General features: G+C 49.0%; 6 protein-coding genes across 6 annotated transcripts; 4 read left to right on the top strand and 2 right to left on the bottom strand.

Moving 5' to 3' along the window:
- Positions 1 to 501: 501 nt before the first annotated feature.
- On the top strand, positions 502 to 3477 carry PFICI_04658 (uncharacterized protein; the record flags this gene model as incomplete). Its single annotated transcript, XM_007833239.1, has 3 exons — positions 502 to 598; positions 665 to 1744; positions 1799 to 3477. The coding sequence occupies 3 exons, from the start codon at positions 502 to 504 to the stop codon at positions 3475 to 3477; spliced, it is 2856 nt and encodes a 951-aa protein (XP_007831430.1).
- Positions 3478 to 4373: 896 nt separating this feature from the next.
- PFICI_04657 (uncharacterized protein) lies at positions 4374 to 5476 on the bottom strand (the record flags this gene model as incomplete). Its single annotated transcript, XM_007833238.1, has 3 exons — positions 4374 to 4795; positions 4888 to 5061; positions 5140 to 5476. 3 exons carry the CDS (start codon positions 5474 to 5476, stop codon positions 4374 to 4376), a joined length of 933 nt encoding a protein of 310 aa, XP_007831429.1.
- A 3231-nt stretch (positions 5477 to 8707) lies between these two features.
- PFICI_04656 (uncharacterized protein) lies at positions 8708 to 9211 on the bottom strand (the record flags this gene model as incomplete). Its single annotated transcript, XM_007833237.1, has 2 exons — positions 8708 to 8980; positions 9038 to 9211. The coding sequence occupies 2 exons, from the start codon at positions 9209 to 9211 to the stop codon at positions 8708 to 8710; spliced, it is 447 nt and encodes a 148-aa protein (XP_007831428.1).
- Positions 9212 to 11021: 1810 nt separating this feature from the next.
- PFICI_04655 (uncharacterized protein) lies at positions 11022 to 11912 on the top strand (the record flags this gene model as incomplete). Its single annotated transcript, XM_007833236.1, has 2 exons — positions 11022 to 11120; positions 11175 to 11912. The coding sequence occupies 2 exons, from the start codon at positions 11022 to 11024 to the stop codon at positions 11910 to 11912; spliced, it is 837 nt and encodes a 278-aa protein (XP_007831427.1).
- A 15-nt stretch (positions 11913 to 11927) lies between these two features.
- Positions 11928 to 12774, top strand: PFICI_04654 (uncharacterized protein; the record flags this gene model as incomplete). The annotated part of the gene is made up of 2 exons (XM_007833235.1): positions 11928 to 12022; positions 12078 to 12774. 2 exons carry the CDS (start codon positions 11928 to 11930, stop codon positions 12772 to 12774), a joined length of 792 nt encoding a protein of 263 aa, XP_007831426.1.
- A 6079-nt stretch (positions 12775 to 18853) lies between these two features.
- Positions 18854 to 20108, top strand: PFICI_04653 (uncharacterized protein; the record flags this gene model as incomplete). The annotated part of the gene is made up of 2 exons (XM_007833234.1): positions 18854 to 19406; positions 19567 to 20108. 2 exons carry the CDS (start codon positions 18854 to 18856, stop codon positions 20106 to 20108), a joined length of 1095 nt encoding a protein of 364 aa, XP_007831425.1.
- Between the last annotated feature and the right edge of the window lie 775 nt (positions 20109 to 20883).

The raw sequence follows: 20883 nt of genomic DNA, 5'->3' as shown, positions 1-20883 counted from the left end.
TTTAGTCGCAAGCCAGAGCCTGATAAATTCTTTTTCTATACCCTCACATTTCGATATTTCGTCCAAATCACCTCGCCTTCCTTCATAGCCACTACTACTATTACGTACTGCTACTGCGCCGAGGAGCAAGACCCTTACGAAGCAATATTATGCCTGTCTAGCTCCAATACGCATCTCACCAGGCAACGAGACCCGCCTCAAAATAACTAGCTCACTGTCGGGTCAGGTCACTGCCCAAAGAAGAAGCACCCAGTCAATTTGTTCGCAACCAATTTTTTCAAAGCTTCCTCGAGGGTTCAACTTCGCACTGCACCCCTCTTTTGGCAGCTGTGGCAATTCTACAGGTTCTTTTGCTTCGGCAGCAGTCACGCAGACGAATTCTGCAAACCACAACACCACATCCAAGGAAGGACCTGGCACGAACGAATACGATCCTAGAGCTTCACTCTTCATCAAACCGCACTCTTTGCCAGCCTCCACGGAGGTCTTGGCTCAATCAAAATGCCAAAGGTCGACGCCACCCGCAACTACTATGCGGACCTCCAGGTGACACCGGCCTCGTCCTCAGAGGAGGTCAAGAAGCAGTACAGGAAACTTGGTACGATCCCCCCACCTTGGAGCCAAGTCCTCTTTGTCGTACCATGCTGACCAAATCACATCACAGCTATGCAATGGCACCCTGATCGAAACCGCGGAAAGGAAGAGGAGGCTTCAAAGAAATTCCAAATCATCCAAGCGGCTTTTGAAATCCTCACCGATCCGACCCTGAAGCGTCAATACGATGAGGCACGCAACAAGTCCGCGTCCAGATTTCCCACCTCTTCCGGCGTCAGAGGAAATCCCTGGGCCAATGCTGGTGCAGACTTTCCCCCTCCACCGAAGCGAACAGGTGCCAATACGGCTGGAGCAGGCCCTCAGCCGCGTCCAACTTCAGGCGCATCAAGATATAACAATTGGGGCCAGACTTCTGGCGCAAACTCCCGCAAGACTTCTCAGAATACAGATACCGGTTCAGCAAAGGCTCACTATGACGCTTGGAAAAACATGCGACCTAATGCAAACGCAAGCACCCCACGAAAGCCACCGCCCACGCCGGGCCGCCCGCCCACATCCTCCACACGTGACAGCAAGACTTCCGACGCAGAAGGAGTTCCCAGAACCGCCTCTCAGAAGCAAAAGGCACAGGCTTCATTTGGCAACACCGCCAGAAGAACTGGCTTCACGCCGAGATCGCCAGGTCCGGGAGACGAACCTCCCGTCTCCAATAACAACTACTTCACCACTAGAACGCGCGCGAACATCTTTCCGGATGAACCCGCCAGTACGACAAGCCAGAGCCGCCGAGTGCCTCCCGTACCTGACCCCCTGGCACAATTCAGAGACAACTTTGTGGACGGGCGTCATAGCTCCCCATATGCTACTCCTGGAGGCGAGAAGACAAGCCTCTTTGGTGACGGCCTGAACAGAGCCCGCAGTACTCGCGATTCGAGCCGACCCTCCACCAGTCACGACGCAGATACTTCATTTCCTTTCCCCCGCCAGAGAAGCTCTAGTACACCACGTAGCTCCAGTAACGATGGCAGCTCTGAGGATTCGACCAAAGTCAATACCGGTGCCAAGGTGAACTCTTCCGCAGACTCTGCCTCTGCTTCGCACAGACCCAGCGACCGATACAGACCCCAGTCGGCTGAATCTGCCCAAACATCATCGGGAGGTAAGGCGCAGTCAGCAGCTGACAAGAATCGTAAGTCTGGCTTCCTGAATCGCCATACGCATACACTTACCAGTAAATCATCAGGCACGGATGGAACAGCAAATCAGCCTAATGATAACTCAACAAAGTATGCAATCTCGTCACGCACGGCTTCAGCCACGCAAAATCGCCCCAGGATACATTCGCCCTCTGGAAAGTCTCAGAGAGCTACGACCACACATCCGATGACCACTGAATCGCGCCTTCGAAGCACTTCAAGTGAAGTGAACCAAACCGTTCCAAGACTGTTGCCATTCGAGCAGTATCTCAAGAATCATGTGGATCGCCTCATTCGCAGGATAGGAGACCCTGCTTCGTATGGCATCTCGAATGATACGGGTCGCGGTAAAGAGAAGCGCGTCGAGTTCGCATCAGTTCCCACATATCACCTACAAGACAGTACTAACGACTTGAATAGCTTCGGGTACACGAACGACTCGACGTACACATCGGCAAAATTTGATAGGGCGAGTGCGGATAATATCAGCACACAATTTGTTGATGAGCAGCCAGAAGCGTTCTCCTTTACGGCGGGAGGCCCTCCTGCAGAAGACATCCCTCTGCCTTCAAAGCGTGGCTCGCAGTCCAGTAGCCGCCTAGGACGCCGATCTCCCATGAAGATCAACAGACGACCTGTTCCTGCACCACCAGGCCCTAGTCCAATGCGACCAGAAACCAGCGCCTCCGACGAAGGTGCTACGGCCAAGTTTTCGGCTGCTGAATGGGGTGAAAAGATAGGATCTGAGCATTTTGTCCCAAAGCCAAGCACCAGCGCTTCTACATCTCCAACCAGACGCACAAACTCTAGAAGAGGCTCTAAACCAATCAAGGTAACGCGGGGCGGATCAGCAGGTATCATCGACGATGACGACGAGATACCCACCGCAACAGCTGCTTGGACAGATGCCCCTAAACCTCCTCCCCGAACCCAAAGCCCTATGGCTATGGATATCGACGAGCCATCTGTCGAAAAGGACGGAGAGGCCGGAGACGAGGATGTGACAGAGGACGGCGCACGAAAGATTCCAGTGGAGCCAACCCGGCCCGAGTGGAGAGCTGGTAATGTGGACGTGAAGGGTAAGGATCAAGAACAGCGCCCTACGCTTTCGACAGATACAACAAACACTACCGCAGCTCAGTCTAAGTCAGCACCTGCAAGTGCTCAGCCGTTTGTAGCACAGAATGGCGGATCTGAAGACTCGGAAGAATTCCGGGCAAGCTTTGCAGATTTCAAAAAGGTTGAGCCTTTTACAGACCCTCAACCCACCGGTCTTAATTCATTCGCCGACCTCAAGACCACACTGCCATTTGAGAGCCGAGCATCGGGCCACGTTCCCTTGAGTAAGCCCCAGGCTGCTCCGGACCTAGACTTTCCGGCTGTGCCAGTCGCTCCACGCTTGCATCCTACAATTGCAGTAGGTCTGCGCCCAAGCAATACTCAGTGGAGAAAATATTCCCAGGACTTCTACAACTACATGGAGAAATGGGAGACATTCACCGAGATAGTCCTCACACACTTTGCCACACGCCAATTCGAAATGAAGAAGCGCCGGGAGCAATTCGGCCGAGCCTGGCTCGAAGGTGTCCATGGAGAGGACGGTGCGGCCTTGTACCAGATCGAGCTGCAGCAGGATCACGAAATTCGAAAAAAGTGGATGCGGTACTGTGATGAACACCAAGCTCGTGTCCAGGAGTTTATCACATTCCGGGATCGTGCGAAGTAGGTCTTGCCGGCCCAGAACAGCATTGCCAAAGATATTCTGCGAGCGCCATCGACCGCTTTTACAGCTTGGAACGACCGCCAGGCTCACGATTGATATTATGCAAGCAAGCACAATGCTATTGTGAGAGCGGGTTGGGCTGCAGTCGATGGCAAGCTTGTTGAATACCGGAGACTTGTGATGAAGACTCTGGCAAACGGATCTCGCTCCTCATAATGTGGGCATTGGAGAGACAATGCCGTTTGAATGAGACAACATCTCTCAGTTGGACTAGAAATAGAGCATGAGAATGACGTTGTGGCTCAGGGTCATTTTGAGCAATTGGGCTCTTTGGGATGGCTGTTTGTTTGCCATAATCCGACAGAGCCGCCACGAGCCTCCTTCGCAGAAAGTGTTTGAATTGGAGAAAGGAATGGAATGATATTTATGAGGCACATGACCTTACGAGGGACAGCTGACAGGCTGTCTGATCGACACCCCACACAAATTGCATAGCGCATTGCGTTGGCCGTTTGCCGTGTCACGCGGAGACATTTGGAGGGCCAGGACTCTACTTCGGCCCTGTATACCATTTGCAATCGGAACAGTGGTAGTGAAACATGGACTCAAAGAGGATAGAATCGGGCTTCATCATAAATGAATTGATGGGGCGGGCTGATACCATATGAGCCAGGGTTGAGGATCCACGGAATTCTTAATGTTATGGACATAGATACAGACATGAAGACGAGGATTGAATACATGAATGTATGAACACAGACCAACACTGCTGATTTCATTGGTCTTGGTACAACATACCTAGGTATGCTTGTCAGGCAAGGTGGCTTGGGAAATGCTAAAAATAAAACGTCATCAATTGCTAACCTAGATTTCAAACACTTAATATTAATGGGCATCTTTTACGCCCCCATTTCGCCAACCAAGTTGCGCACAATCTCGTCAAGGTCTTCCCCGGGCTCGAGTCCCAGAGCTGCATAATCGACAACATTGTCCTGGTAATTGCCACCATACCCCTCGGTGACGGTGAGGGCAAAGAGGGCCTTACCGGCGGCCATGAAATTACCCTTGGCCGTCTCGGCGCGGGACCAGTCGAGGACTTGCTGCGTGGGCTTGGAGGTGATGGTCCAGTCGGCATCGGTCGTCTTGGTGGCGCGCTGGGCGCTGGCCACCATGTCCCGCTGGCTGGCGACAAGGGAGCTAAAGTAGACCCAGCGGTTCTTGTGCTCTGCCAGTTTGGCGTCGGGCTGGCTGAGGAGGGCGGCGAGGCTGGTGCCCACACGGCCCATGGTAGTAAAGTTGGCTTTGTAGCTACCGTCGTTGACTGTGGGAAGAAGACTGGTTAGTAGTGGCTTGCTTCCTCGGTCTCGCAAGAAGCATAACAGGGGAAGGGATTGGTGGTGGGTTTTCGCTCACAATATGTAGCGGTGCGGTTCTTGACATCAATCTCAAAGAAGCCCAGCGGCAGACAATAGTCGAACCAGGGATTGTTGACGACGCCGATCCATGAGCTGACGCCCAATTCCTCAATCAGATTGCGGTATTGCTTCTTGGCTTCCAAGAAGAAGATTTCCCGGCACAAGGGCTCGTCTGAAACACTCATATTAGACTCTTGCGTGTTCCTTTCTCTTTTTTTTCTTGCTCCAAAAAAAAAAAATTGGTACTTACTCGTAGTATCCGAGCCAAACTCGCATGGCACGACATATGGCACGCCAGCAGCGGCGGCGGCACGAATAAGAGGCTTCTGGGCATCACTAGCCTGGAAGCTCAGGGTCATGATGAGGACGTCCTGGCCGGCGAGGGCCGAGGCCAGAAACGCCTCGTCGTCGTAGGCGCCGCGGCGGACCTGCACCGAAGCCAGGAAAGTGGCCTGGGACTCGGGCCGGCTGATGACCGAGACCTCGTGGATCCCGGCTTCGACGAGCGCCGTTACAATGCGGGATCCCACGTTGCCGGAGCCGCCCACGACGGTGATTTTACGGCCTTGCTTGGTGGTTGGTGCCATGGTGGGAATTTGGTAAAGTCTCGAGATCAAGTCTTGGTGTTGGATGAAATTGTATAGCAGAGTTGAAACCGGACCAGGGCGATGAAGAGAAAGCTGGCGAGAAAGTGATCTTATCAAAATCTCAATTCAGTGTTGGATAACTCTTTACTTCTTATACTCAAAACATCTCGATACTTCTCAAATTCACGTGGACCTCGTCGGACCCGAGCCACGATACTTTTACTCTGCTCAATATCATCTGCTTCTTGCCAGTTCCCCAGCCTCGGTGTTGTCTGGACACCGAGCACCACGGCTTAGTCAAGCAATGCCCTCGAGGCGTTATACCCAAGTCGTATAGAAACATTACCAAACCAAATGTCCATTTCTTTGCTAGGGATCCTAGACGGTGGTGGAGCCTTGAAATTGTATAGGACATACTCTCTGCTGGAAAGGACATATATCCATGCTTGTGAGACACAACCAAGAGATGCAGAAAAAAAGTGCCGATAAAGAATTGGTCAGCAATATGGCAGTGCCGTTTTTGTTTATTACCAGATATGTCTCCGTTCGGCGCAATCTTGTCCGCTCAGCAGCTTGTCGCACTTGGTGAGCTTACAAATGCAATCAGTCCGTTATTAGTTGGGTAGCTCCACTCTCGGACCCGGACATTGTAGTATCCTATTACTTAGATCTGCAATCCGTACAAACTACATAAACATTGGGGTTTCATTAGACATCCAGATTCTTTTGAAAGTCATTTTCGTTGCATTTCCCTAATGCCCGGCGTTTTCTTGCCGCTGACTCTGCCTTTGCCTTTGCCTTTCCTCTTGCCTTGTGGCGCACAATGAGCGCGCACAATGAGCGCGCACACAATAAATCCTGTCGCCATCACTGATAGCCAAAATGCCAACAAGCATCCAGAATGAACTCGTGGTCATTGTCGCAAGGCTATCAATAGAATCGTAGCCGGATATTCCCATGTCGAGCAAAGTCTGAATATGTGTCAGGCCTGACTGCCACAATTTATCTCAACGAGGATATAGGTATCTTACAACAAAAAATGTTCCTTGGAAGGAAAATCAGAGTTATTAGTGTGATAATGTGCATTGATGTGCTGTCCTGCTGTGTGTCCGAGGCAATATTGCGCCCTTGCTCGTCTATGCGCGCTGTCGAATCTTGGTTAATCGCATGTCGTTTTGCGATCTCGTTTTCTTTGCTTTAAGCCTCGAGGATGAGGCCGTACTAAAAAGTCATATCGGCCGACCCGTTACAAATCCGATAGGTAAACAGCATGCATAAATATCCTTGACACTTGCGATGAATTTGGCATCCTCCAACTGACTGATGAGCGTGTCGCACCTCATGCACTCCAACTCAATGCACCGCTCTAGCGCATTCATTCGTCTCTTGAAATCGTGCATGGCAACAGCACAAAACTCTTTGAACGCCCCAAGAAGGTCAGGAGCTTGAAAAAAGATTATGTAGTATTCCTTCAAGTCTTTGAGGATTGCGACGTCAAGACTCATTACCATTCTTGCTTCCCTCAGTCTCAGTCCAATGGAACTGAGCTGTCTCAATTTGTCAAGGGAGGAAGATCCTGGTCCACTAGGTCTTTTCATCGTTCTCTCGACTTGTTCTCTGCGACTGAGGTCTGCTATCTTATGGACTGGGAGCTGCTGCGGCATCAGATACCCAAGTCGGCTGTCGTTTTGGTCCGTGTACAGAGGGAGGTAGAGGGTAGGCTTCAATGGGCAGCTGGACGATTCACCGTTGCAAAACAGCGCGATTATAACAATTCTGTAATCATACAGCGCGCCTTTCGCAAAGCTTAAGTTGGGACTGAATCCTACCCCGAAAGCAGGTGCCAATTACGGCAATCTTGGCTGCAGTTGGGTTGGACTCCTTTGTATGCAAGACGCACGTCCAAAGTAGTGAGTGCCTTTTTGGAATTTAAAGTTCGGGATGACAAAATGCTCAATTGACTCGCTAATATGGGTTTGCCATATTGATGAATTGAGGTTGAGATTGATTGTACGCCAAATAGCAAGATGTTAACTTACATGGAGAGAGGGACCATGAAGATCAGCGCCGCCGTGCCGAACTTTTGTAGCGACCGAGCTGAAGCAAATTGCATTGGATATCATCGGCACGACCGACATGGAGAAAATGGGGGAAAATCGATAAATTTTGGCCACGTCATACTGTACTCTCTGGTTGTATTTGATTTGTATGTATTTATCTGTTCATCGTATTGTGCCTCGCCGAGGTCTTCTGCATGCAAAATAATCACTGATGAGTTCAGGATCGCCGCTGTGACACCTGTCTGGGCCCCAATGAGCCTTGAACTTGGTTCCATATTCGAGGAACTCAACAACAGCTATACCCAGAAGCTCAAGATCTGTATTGATTCCGGTATGTGTGTCAACTAACTGCTTCATCACGTTACGCAACCTTTGGTCGTTATGTTCGAATTTCCTGCTGTTCTGTTTGTTGCAGTTCTTTACGGCATGGCCACTGCTGGGTTTTAGATATCCATCACGGTTTTGTCAACCTACATGCCTGTGGAGCCCTATCTATTTGATGCAGCTCAAGCCGGCCTTGTGAGCATTCCGCCGTTCATTGGGACTACCATTGCCGGGTTCATGACGGCACCGCTCAGCGATAGAATAGTATTGATATTAGCCGCGGAGGAACAAGGGTATCCATAAGCCATAGTTTGACAATAATATCGTAGTCTATAAACAACCGAGTCACGTAATTTGTGTAGCATTGGGGAACGAGAAATCAGGACGTTTGGTAATTCCGCCATGGACATCTATCATGTTCCAAACGACGGTCCGCGATTGATGGAGCCTGAGATTCCAAGCCGAACATTGCAATTTCTACTGGTATTGGATCTATACTGAACACAAAAACACCGGATCAGCGCCGTATGTAAACCTTTGTGTTTGTACACTGCTGCTTTGTAATACTACGTCATATTGGCAGATACTGTGAAGGAAAGACAGGGAGCGGATGAGGGGTTTCCAAGAGCGGTTCTGATTGTGGTTTGGTGGTTCTGCGTAGACTCAGACGAAATCACTTTTGCACGACCACGGTCCGCAGCGATAATCGACACCTCATGCAACAATATTTCTTATTCGGGCATTTTCACGATTATTGTCAGAATGAGTGTTCAATTTTCCTGATTTTGCCTCTATGCAGCAAGCTGAAATGGAGATGTCCAAGTTGGAGCAAGTTCTTGCCATGCCTCTAAGGCTTTACATTGACAATCTCTCCATCCTCGAGAAATGTAGTCTCGAATCCAACTTGGCATTCGGCTCTCTCCGTATCAATCCAAGGCCTCTCTGAGGCAATCACAATATTTTCCCAGTCGGGATCTGCGAGCATGGCCTTGAGTTTGTCTGGGTCGTCGACCCAATAAGTAGATGTTACATCAAAGGGAGCCAGCTTCCAACCAGGCGCCGACTTCTGCTCCTTGATTTCTGCCTCGAACCCTTGACGCAAATAAGTGGGGGTGATATACTGGCGGCAGAGTTATTCATAGAACTTCCAAGCGCTGCGCTTCTGCATCAGACTCACGAGCGTATACTTCAAGATACCATGCCTTTGAACGATCTTCATCATTTGAGGAACCTGGACTTCTGTGTACCATTTCGCAAAAGCTTGGTCGTCCACCTCAGGTAGCTTGAAGTGGTGGACGGACCACTTGAGCAGCATCTTTCGAACATCTTGATCGGGCTGTTGATCGGCCATGGTGATAGAAATGTAATGACTTGAGGACTATACGCAATAAGTTCCCGGATGTTAGGTTCGGAATTAGATAGAGCTATCTGAAAGAAAATAGGTGAAAGAAGTGAAATTTTGTTCACCCATTTATATAGGAATGTCAGGGTCAGATCCGGGCAGGGTTGGGACTTGGCCGTCCAATAAGATTCCACTTCCACCTGTGCAACCAACGGCATGATGTACCGTGATTCAAATGCGTATGATGCACCGAGCAATCTGCATAAAGCGGAATAACTCTTCATCCACCTCACTTGATATGCACACACATGCTGACACACACTCACTTGCACACATCTAAGCACTTTTCACAGCCAAGGGGCCAGAGAGAAAGAATGTCAAGCAGCTTCCCCCAACCGCAGCCAGAACTCATTTTGCGCAGTTCCGATAAGAGACAGGTCCATTGCACAGAAATGCAAATGAAACATGACGAGGCGCATATATGGCAACGGGATGAGATTGTCACGGGCTATGGCCCCGTTTCAATCCCAGGCATCTTGAAAAAGTTGTATAGCTCCGGATTTAGTTCAATATTGAAACACTCTCCCTCACGCGGAGACGGCCCTCCGACCGTCAAACAGCTCACATCCGACTGCGTCGTTGTGCCCAGGGCAGGGTGCCGGGCATGCTTTCTGTGTGCCACGCTTGGGGAAAGATCCTGTGCGCATCCTGATAGTGGTGGCCTGCCATTGCGCTGTTGTGCTGTCAAGTCTCTCGAATTAGTCGATCGAATTGCGTACTTAGAATGCAGTGTCCTATGAGACCAGCCTTGGTGGTTATTGTGGAAATGACTTACGACTGTAGGTACACACTGCTCCGCCCCTGGTGCATCGCATACAGGAAGCGGGTGCATCGCGAAATTGACCGCCTGAACTTCTCTGACACTTGACTTTGAGCTCCCTACATCTATTGCAACTCTGGCGCATAGGTAATAGGGTTTCTCTGAATTTTGTAGACATGATGAAGGATGGGCTTTGACTATGGCTCTCGCGATTCTTCGAAGATCATGGGGACAATCCTATTCTCGCTGACTGCATGGGATTTTCTTCAACCGGCAGTCCAGCGTCAAAGGCCTTCACTTCGGCAACCAGATGTATGCCGCTCAAGTGGGCCAACCCGCCTAATGTTGGTGCACCGGAGCCAACCCTACGAGGCGGGAATAACTGCATGAGTAGGTGCATGTACAGGGGTCGGATGCAGATAATGGTGGGGGCGGGCGCCAAACCGCGCAGGACTCCAATGTGACACCGCAATAGCCGAAATAACAGAAACACAGGGCACAGGGGTAGGGACAGAGGTAAGATACAGAGCCAGGAATGTGTAGTACGAATTTGTACGTAACACACGGTGTCCGCACTCTGTCTCTTTCACTTTCCGAATGTTCATAGTCTGTATCTGTACACATGCCGGCTTGCTAGGTGCCTTGTCCTACCCGCTATTCCACAACATATCTTTCTGCCTTGGGTTCCTATCCTGTTAGAACCCTAGTCGCTGTCACCTTTCTTTACAACAAATACTACGCAGAAAGATATCATCTTGCATGATTGCGCGCAGTTTCAGGCTGCTCTTTACGTGTTGGTTGTGCCCTGCCTTTGGGACAAGCGGGCCGCCACTTTCCCCCCAAGGTCGGCCCGGTCTCGTCAAAGCTCTGTGTTTTCTCGGTCTCTGTATTCGACTTGTTTTGTCGCCCATGTCTTATTGCTAGTGCATTCGGTTCTGACTACCTCATTTTTTCTCACCTTCAAGTTTCATCGTGAACTGGTGTGGGTTCCCGCTCGTCATGGCTTCTACCAGTAACACGTCGCAAGATGTTGATACCAACCCGTCGCAAGACGTGGATAACAACCCGCCGCAGCCAAGCCATTCTTTTCGTTTTTGGGTACGTCAAGAGTTTCGAAATCCCGCGTGCTAGTGAGCTAATATGGGATTATAGGCCATCATTGTCTCCTTAATGATTGCTTCACTACTATCAGCACTGGATGTCTCTGTGATCTCAACGGCAATGCCGTCTATAGTTCACGATCTTGGCTCCACTTATGCCTTCATCTGGATTGCCAATGCCTACTTCCTTACCATGACCGCGTTTCAGCCGATATATGGACAGACGGCCAACATCTTTGGCCGCCGCAGCTTGACCTTGCTTGCTGTCTTATTGTTCGCTGTCGGCTCGGCAGTGTCCGGGTCAGCACCAAACCTCGGCGCTTTGATTGTTGGTCGCGCGATCCAAGGCATCGGTGGTGGTGGCATCAATATCCTGATTGAGATTGTCGTCGCTGACCTCTTGCCTTTACGCCAACGTCCCAAGTTTATTAGCATTATCTTTACTGCCTATACGGTAGCTGTAGTGCTCGGGCCCGTTATTGGCGGGTTGTTATCGGAAAGAGTGACATGGAGATGGATCTTCTATCTAAACCTTCCAGTATCCGGTGTGGCCCTGATTATGCTCTTTGCGGTCTTGCGCGTGCAGTATAAGAAGGATTCCATGCGCAATTCTCTAAAGCGGGTGGACTTTGGCGGAAATGTCCTACTGATTGCTTCTGTGGTCTCTGTGCTGTTGGCACTCACCTGGGGTGGCGTGGAGTTTCCATGGTCCTCTTGGAGGACAATCCTACCATTGGTTCTGGGTGTGCTTGGTATAGCTGCTTTTCTTGGTATCGAGTCCACGCGATAGATCCCCGAGCCAACCATGCCAATTCGATTGTTCTCGAATCGCACATCGCTCGGTGGCTTTGCTGTGGCCTTCGTACATTCCATGCTGACGTATTGGATCACTTATTTCATGTAAGCATTTTCTTTCCCAAAAACTGTGGGAAATCTGACTGACCACGTGACTTAGGCCGCTTTACTTTCAAGCTGTATTAAGGACTGATGCCATTACATCTGGTGTCAATATACTCCCAATGGCAGCCCTGGCCATGCCTTTTGCCATGATTGCCGGCTTTGGCGTGTCCAAGTTTGGTCGTTACCGCCCTTGGTTCTTCTTGGGGTATGCCCTCTTTGCTATCTCATTTGGGCTCTTTAGTCGTCTCGACGAGAAGTCTTCCACCGCATACTGGGCGGGTAGCCAGTGTATCGGTGCTGCTGCTGCAGGTATCCTTACCACGACAACTCTCCCGTGTATCCAGGCACCTCTATCGGAAGTTGACCAAGCTGTCGCAACAGCGACTTGGGGATTCGTCCGAAGTTTTGGAGGAGTTTGGGGCGTAGCTATTCCAGCTGCCATATTCAATTCTCAAGTGAACTCACTTGTCCAAGAGAGGTTGCAAGATAAGCAATTGCAGAGTCTTCTGAGCAACGGAGGCGCTTATGCACTAGCCTCAGGCGGTCAAATTGGCACTATAACAAGCGACCCTCTTGTGAACAGCCAGGTGAATAGCATTTTCGTGGATAGTCTTCGATTATGCTGGCAAGTTGGAATAGGTTTCTCATTATTAGGCTTCTTCGTCAGCGCGGTTGTAAAGGAAGTTGCAATGCGCACGCATCTTGAGACAGACTTCGGGTTGGAAGAGCGTAGAAAGGAGGGTGGTGAGTGAGATCCTCCTATCATTGCCACACAGAGGGAAAGATCATGCATATGACACCGAGTGAGGTGATAAAAGAGAAAACAAGTCGGACGCCCGAAATTAGAAGGAAAGAAGTGTCTCCAAATTTTCTGATTGGCATCATCCCATGAGTGAAGCTGGCTGGACCTTCAATTTCCTATTAGAATCAATCGAGAACCTTGACAGCATGGATAATATCTCATTCACTCATTTATGTACCAATTTGCACAATTTGAATATGTTTTTCAACATTAAATAAAGACGTCTCTTACGTCAACTCTTTGATACAGACCTCACAAGAAATCCAGTCCGCACAGGTACAACTCTTTGGAAATCATCTGAGGCTGACTATCATGCAAGGCTTACTACCAGTACTTGGCCGGCGCTCGTCTGTATTGATTCAGAGTATGCCGAACCATCCACGAGAATTGCAGATCCATTTGCTGTTACGTGATGTAGTTTGACCCACCGCAGATCACCTGCTTGGGTATATTAGATAGCTCTTCAGCGCATCTCTTCTGTAGCTCGTTAAGATCAACTCAATCTACTTTCACTCCGTTAACGATCACTTATCCCCTTCGATATCGGCTCAGGTGAGAAAAACAAATAGGTTCATATTGGAATGGCTACACCATCCGGATCGATTTCACTTTCTTGCACCAGGGGCTATGGCAAATAAATCTACATTCAACGTTGTGTACAAAAGGAAAGAAGGGAACTAGTTCCCCTACGCACGATGGCCATGGAGAACGGCCTTGGCCGTACGGATGATGGCAGCCGAAAGTCACCTCGTGGCTGTGGTGGCTTGCTAACCGCGTTCTGATCCATCTTGTCTACCTAAATGCTATAGTCATACGAGGCCGCGAATAGCTATATTCTAACAGTTATGTAATTTCTTGGTCCATATTGTTAAGAAAACCATATTGGCTCTGTGTTACCAAAACTAAGGATTGTTATTTAAAGAAATTATATCCTTAGTCATGTTAGGCGCAGTTATCGCGAGAATTAGCAAGCACGCAGTTATATAAACACACACCGATGGGCGTGCGATATCATTGGAGAAAGATTGCAATACCGTAAAGGTCCGTTTAAAACTAAAAAAGGTTATTTTCCGCAGGCGCCGCTTTTTAGACGCTTCTGTGGGGTTATTATTAAGTGCGTTAGCACTTTTCTAGCACTGCATTTAGTATAAGGTCTGCCATCTATTAATCCCAAAACCTCCAATCTTAGACATCACTATGCCGAAAACCATCATATATGGGCAATACTAGCCAATGTTCGTCCCATATAAGTCGTTGTTTACTGGTTGTTATTTTTTCTAAATCAAAGGTAGGATACATCGGAGGCAGATTGAGCGAAAGCGACCCAACACGGTTGCGAGTTTGCAAAACTATTCAATGTTGTGTACTAATATGAGTTCTTGGCATTATCCGTATCAAGCAAAGCGGTGCAATGTGTTGCGACTGCCGACATGCTAAGCCTTGGTAAATTCCCCCATGGAATACGCGGCATGACGCGTAAATGGAGTTTTCGACGATCCTCCTTTAAGTATAACGGATCTGTCAGGGCATGCTGCTACCACTGTACGATAATGGCCAAAGAGCATGCTCGCAATCGTTGGGAAACGATCACGAACCAGGACCTATATGCCCACGGAGGAGGACAGTATGCACCATGACAGGATCAAAAAGAAATCCCTAATAATTAGTATTTTCGAAGCTATTTCTGTAGGTTTTATGCCAGTTTTCAGCAGCTATTTAGTCGGCGTTTTATCAAATCCCATACTCATAATGAGTATTCGGACATAAATTACCTTTAAATCCCCTAATCTCTCAAGAGTGAGATTTATTAGGCTGCGACTAAGCGTAGGATCGCAGTAAATCTTGTCATATATATGCATGCCTGCCGTCTCCTCATCTCCACTTTCGCTTATTAACTAATTACGCGTTTGTTTATTTCTGGAGTGTGCGGATCCGTTGTCCCGCTCTAAGAGCCGAGAAGTTTATCGGCATACGACATAACTACGACCCGAACAACTAATTATCAGCCCCATAAAAGAAAAATCCGGTCCGGGGAAAGGTGGTGTATTAGGTATGCAAAGAGTAGAAAGCTATAAGCCGTCCTAAAACGGAAAACTATGCAAGTATTATTATATCCCCGTGGGGGAACCTTCCCCGAAACTCTAACTATAAAGAAAACACCTTATTTGCGAGCCATAATAAATAGTATCTCGAGAAGTTGAAATCCAAGCACGGTCAAAAGCAAGAGAGGCTTGCATAGTATTATTCACCATTCTCTCTAGGCAGTCTTGACGCCTCTACCATGATGTCTACCCCTGCAAAATATCCTGTCATGGTAGACCATGGTTCTGCCATTAGTCCGTTGACCTGATTGGTTAGATCACCGGTCCACCCATTGGCCGGCTATAGCCGTAGATATCACTGGACCATCGGATCTTTATTGCCCAGCTTACAATTGAACACATACTGCATTGCCCCTTGGGTCCAATTCCTACCAGCCAAGCCACCACAAGACCGTGCCAAGATCACTCAATGAAGACCACGCGGTATCACAGCGCTGGATGCTGTCGCTGGACAGCCAGTGGATGGACTCGGGCGTCAGCTGTGGGCGGCCCCAGAACTGCGAATATCTTGACACCGATCTGCTAGAACCTGAAATTGTAGCTCTTTGAGCTATGTCCTAGCAGTTAAAATATTGCAACCGTGAGATCGTTTACCCGTAGACCTGTTGGACTGTGGTGAATATATTGTGACAGGGCCCAAGATTAGACTGCCGCCCGCACCCCGAGAAATACAATACCCTGCCGTATTGAGTTGCCCCGTCAGGACACTGGCAAGCTCTAATGCCTCAGCTCTCGATGCTGAGTTTGGGTCAGGGAAGCAATGAACCATTCCGCGCAACTACCTTATATTCCTGCTTTGCGGCCACGGAACTGTTCATGTGCAAATCAAATTCAAATCCAGTTGGCGAAAGGAAACACATTCTGCATAAACCCTTCCAGTAAAACCATTAATCGGTGACCGAAGCTCATTTTCTCACGACGACATTCTCGGTATAATACATCCTGACAGGCATATCGCAAGGCAGTTTGATGCAGCGGTTGTGTCAGGAGATTGCCTAACAGTCATGGAGGTCGCCAGGCGAAGCCCCCCTCTGTATCATATTTTCGCCAATAGACCCCCTTGCCCCAAGCAAATAACAATGACATCGCTCATCTTCTCATTGTGACTACGTATTTTCTTCTTCTTTATGACGACGCATTTATGACGAAGCTCCTTTTGCAAGTAGCTCTAGGCCCTCGTCCCCACCCCGGACAGCATCACCTACAAGGGTATTGATTAGACCTAGAGGCCGATCGCGGCAGCCACAAAGTCAGGGGAATCAGTCTGTATTCACATTGAAGTGAGTCCTTATGCAGACAGCTTATTACGATGATGGGCCTCACAAACCTGCGAGGTACGCAGCGTGTTTTCCAGCGTCATGTCGCTAAAGTGATATACACGAGTGCACACAAGTGATTCGCGTTGCAGATTCCAAGCTTATTGTTGTCACGTCATGGTTTCCAACAGCGTCTAACCCGACAAAAAGAAATGGAAAATGTTTGAGGACTGAGGTCGTCAAGGTTGGGTTCTGGAACAAGACCTTCTCTTTAGTGATTTGATGCATAAAACTATGGTTCTCGATAGGATTTCGACGCATCATCTCAAGAGCATTTGCGTTGACACCAATAATCCGGTTAAACATCAAAGCCTTTGAAACCAGGGTCATAATCACATGAAGGTTCAGAAGAATGAGTTATTGTCATGTCTATCCAGCCTTTAACGTGAAATGCAGGCTGTGGGGACCCCACGCGGCAGTCAAGCATACAGTCTATTTATTGCTGTCTACTGCCGTCTCGTATTCTTCGAAATGTGCATATCGTTTGCTACGTGAATGGATAGGTTGAATGGATGCTGCTATAAAAACTTGTGACACAGGAAATGTGTTTTTTTTTTTTAATTAGCCCAAATGAACCGTTCATAGGGAATCATTCTTTGGTGGTGATCGTAAAAACCAAGCAGTTGGATTTCAGCATATGCAGTGTGTTCATGCGGGCATCTTTTGCGAAAGTGCATTCAAGGTGTAAGAATCACTGCAACGATAAAGTGATAGGCACCGGTATATTAAAGAAAACAACTAAAGCCTGCCGTTGGAACCACCTGTATGGCGATCCAACGGTCCTTACATACGAATCTGTATGCCCCTACGTGGAACCCCCACGCAGTCCTGCAGCGCTCTAACACTTCTATGTATCGTGGCGGATGTCCATGGCTGTAATAGAATGTAACACGATATTGTACCCAGGGGTAATATAATAATGGTGACAATATCGTACTGACGTAGTTAGTACCCACCGCAGATCACCTGCGTGGGTATATAGTCGCTCTTCAGCACCTCTCTTTTGTAGACTAGAGATCAACTCAGACAACTTTCAATGCTTCCTCGATCATCTCGTCTTCAGTTCCCCCTTCACACATCGGCTCGGGTGAGAGACAAGCAATTTGGAAATCATTTAAAAGGATTCACTTCACGGTCCTGTACAGTATTGTACTGTTCTGTGGTGTCCTTTTGGTCCGTGTACAGAGGGAGTAGAGGGTAGGCTTTTGCAAGTCTGCCTTGATCTCTTACGTCCTGAAGCCAGTTTGGTTGACCTAGAGATGCCAGCGGTACAGTTTTCTCCGGCGCGAACACATTGACTGGTCTGTTGGATTGACCTCTGATTAAATCTGGAGCTGATATGGGAGTCGAGTTTATCCGGAATCGGGGTTTTCATGATCTCCTTAAGCATCATGGGAAGCATCATACTAGATCGCTAATGTAGAACTGCCAACCTTCTGAGCACCGTTTGGCGAGCGTTCAACAGAGAAGCCTCGGGAGTGTGCGTAATAGGAGGAGAAGCCCCACACGCCTCACCGTTTGCCTCCATCCCTCTTTGGGAGATGACGTCGTTTGTCTTGGTCGTGAACCAAAACGATTTTCCCATGTCGAGGTCAAGGGAACGGTATATGGCCATTTTTCGCAGCGTCCATTCGTTCTCTGACATTTCCATCCCAGAAAGCTTATATTCAACTTGTGCCTCGTAACCAGATCTTCCTAATATTGGAGATTAAGCCTGCTTGAATCGCTGCGATCGATGTGATGCATTTAGGCTTCTCTACTGCTTTGGTCACTGATAATTCTCTCGAGGTCCAACGTGAGGGGCGAAGCGAACGTGAAACCCAAATAAAGGAATTAGAAAACGGTTGTCAGATATCAAGGAACGAGAGTACAGTGGTCTAGCGTGGTAATCACCGGCTCATATTATGTCTCTGAAGATGGCGAAGCTCAATATTCCAAAACCACGGTACTAAAAGATAGCGGGAGAACATTCAGCGACATGACTACATCATTCGGCTGTATCAAGACATGCTTCGAGTATCTGAAGCATAAGAAAGGGTGTCGCATATGACCCTTATGTTCTCCAGCGCACTTTTTCAACAGGCAACTGACTTCTGGGGCGGATACATGTCAGTCTTGTGCTCGTTTCTTAGGAATCCTCTTGGGTGACTTTATATCGATCATCAACCGAAGAATCGTAACTCGAGTATTCAAAGGTTTATGATATGATGATCATGGGCATTCGGGAACGGCTCGTTATCCGGAGCTATAGGGAGTTAAGAATTAGTGGTGTTATACGATTTCGGCGATCTGGCCAATCAGAGGTCGCATATCTTTCCTCATCGGCGTTTAGCAGAGGGGATCGATGCAACCATAGTAGTTATCGGGCCACGAAATGTTGTGTTTTCCGCTAAATTCTCATACTCTCTAAGTTCATAGGCGCAAATCTTCATGGACTTTTGGCCAAAATCCGAGAATCTTGTCCAAGTCCATATAATCGGAACCGTCTATAAAGACAATTGGAAGCGCAATGTTTAAGGTTTGGATTGGCATCATGGAGACAGAGCAAGATTTCAATGACAATACATCCCACTTCCTTTCATCCCAAAGAATAAGAAGAAGAAACAACAGCATGGCTTCCAAATCACCAAAGAACATCCTCATCACTGGTGCCACGGGCTTCATCGGCGGCACGATACTGACCACGCTCCTCGCTTCAGACTCCCCTGCGCTACAAGCAGCCACCATTACCTGTCTGGTTCGAGGTGCTGACCGTGCCACGACCCTCACTTCGGCCTATGGCAGTCGTGTGCGCACCATCATCTACAAGGGTCTCGACGATGTAGAGGCGACCGAGGCCGCGGCGTCTCAGGCTGACGTCGTGATCGGGGCGACTCTGGGCTTCCACCCAGCATCAGCACAAGCACTTCTGCGAGGCCTGGCGAAGCGGCGTGCAGCTGCGCAAGGCAAGACGGATATCTGGATGATTCACCTCTCCGGCGCCTCGAATTTGTCGGATCAACCCATCACGGGAGCGTATCTCGAGGACCGCACGTTTGACGATGTCGAGGACGACGTCTATGGGTACGAGAAGCACCGTGAGGGGCTGCGTCATTATCCCCAGCGGGCAACTGAGCTCGGGGTGATTGACTCGGGTCTGGAGCTTGGAGTCAGGACTGTTGTTAGTAAGCAACCCTTTGAAGACCGTCTCTTGCTGTTTCTCCAGCTTCTATAGGGGATGGTGGTATTTTCATGCTATCCTTGTAGAGCGGCCACTGGCACGCAAGAAGCATATACATGCTTACGAGCATGATTTCATAAACAAACTAACCCAAATTCAAATAGTGATGCCCCCGACTATCTACGGGGTGGGCACCGGCCTGTTCAACCGGACCAGCATCCAGATCCCCACGTACATCCGGGCGGTCCTGGAGCTGGGGCACGGCGTAGTAATTGGCGATGGTGCGGGCGAGATCAACCACGTCCACGTCGAGGACCTGGCCGAGCTATACCGCCTCGTGGTCCTGGACATACTCGACAACGGGGGATCCCGTCTGCCCGCGGGCAAAAAGGGCATCCTCTTCTCGAGTCATGGGATACACTCCTGGATGGATGTGGCGCGCGGGATCGCGGAAGCGTGTCAAAGGGCCGGCAAGATAGAGGATGCCCAAGTTCGCAGTGTCGGACTCGAGGACGCAGGAACGTACCTCAAGTCGTATATGGACCTGGTGGGCGGTGACCTTGTCGAGCTTGAGCTCGGACTGTGCTCCAACTCGCGCACCAGGACAAGTGTGGCTCGGCAGCTGGGCTGGCGGCCTACTCGAGGTGAAGAGGCATGGAAAAAATGTTTTGAGGAGGATCTTCGTGCGGTACTATGTAGCTCGTGATGCTCTTTCCAGACTATTTTCTTACTTGACTGTGACATGATCATATAAGTAGCAATGAATGGATAAGCCTAAGTTTGGACAAGCGAGGGAATCCGATTGAGGGTTGACAAGTGAGAAGCTGAAATCGGTAACTCATAGAGTCAGGTAGGAGTGTGGATGAGAACAAGGGGTCGCTCTTCAGAGTTGTGTGAGTTCTTGATTCACGTAGCTTCACGCAACCATCAACAGCATAATGACAATAAAGACATACTAACTAGCAAGATGCAGACTGTAGACTGCTGCTTGAAGATTGTTATAACATGTCGTTGGAGAGGACACAAGCTCTTTTACAGTTTTCCCGGTAGTCTTTCTTTTTTCTTTTTTCTTTTTTCTCTCTTCCCTTTCACATTTCACATGGATTAAGAGCAGATACTTGGTCAAGTTTGTTGTATTCTCTTACAGTGCTACATCATCTTAAGCTCTGGGCCGTTTCTTGCCTCCTCTTTCTCCAAGTCAGTCTTTTTTAATTCCGCCTCCTGTCCACACTAAATGACTGTACATGTTTTGCACGACCTATGCTGGCATACCGGGCACCTGTTCCAGTCATGTCTCGCACGCTGTTGGCAGTTGCAGCATTGATACCTGGTCCAGCCAAGAGGATTAGGATCAGGCTTAGGCGGTTGAGGTTTAGGAGGGTCGGGTTTGCTGTGGTTGACCAGTTCATGCAAGCCTTGGGTATAGGGAGCCATTTTTTCCCCTTTTGTGCGTGCTTGTGTCTCCTAGGGTCAACTGTAAG

This window comes from Pestalotiopsis fici (assembly GCF_000516985.1).
Source record: "Pestalotiopsis fici W106-1 unplaced genomic scaffold PFICI_Scf_3, whole genome shotgun sequence".
Taxonomy (NCBI): Eukaryota; Fungi; Ascomycota; class Sordariomycetes; order Amphisphaeriales; family Sporocadaceae; genus Pestalotiopsis; species Pestalotiopsis fici.
This window is presented reverse-complemented; position numbering and strand designations above follow the sequence as displayed.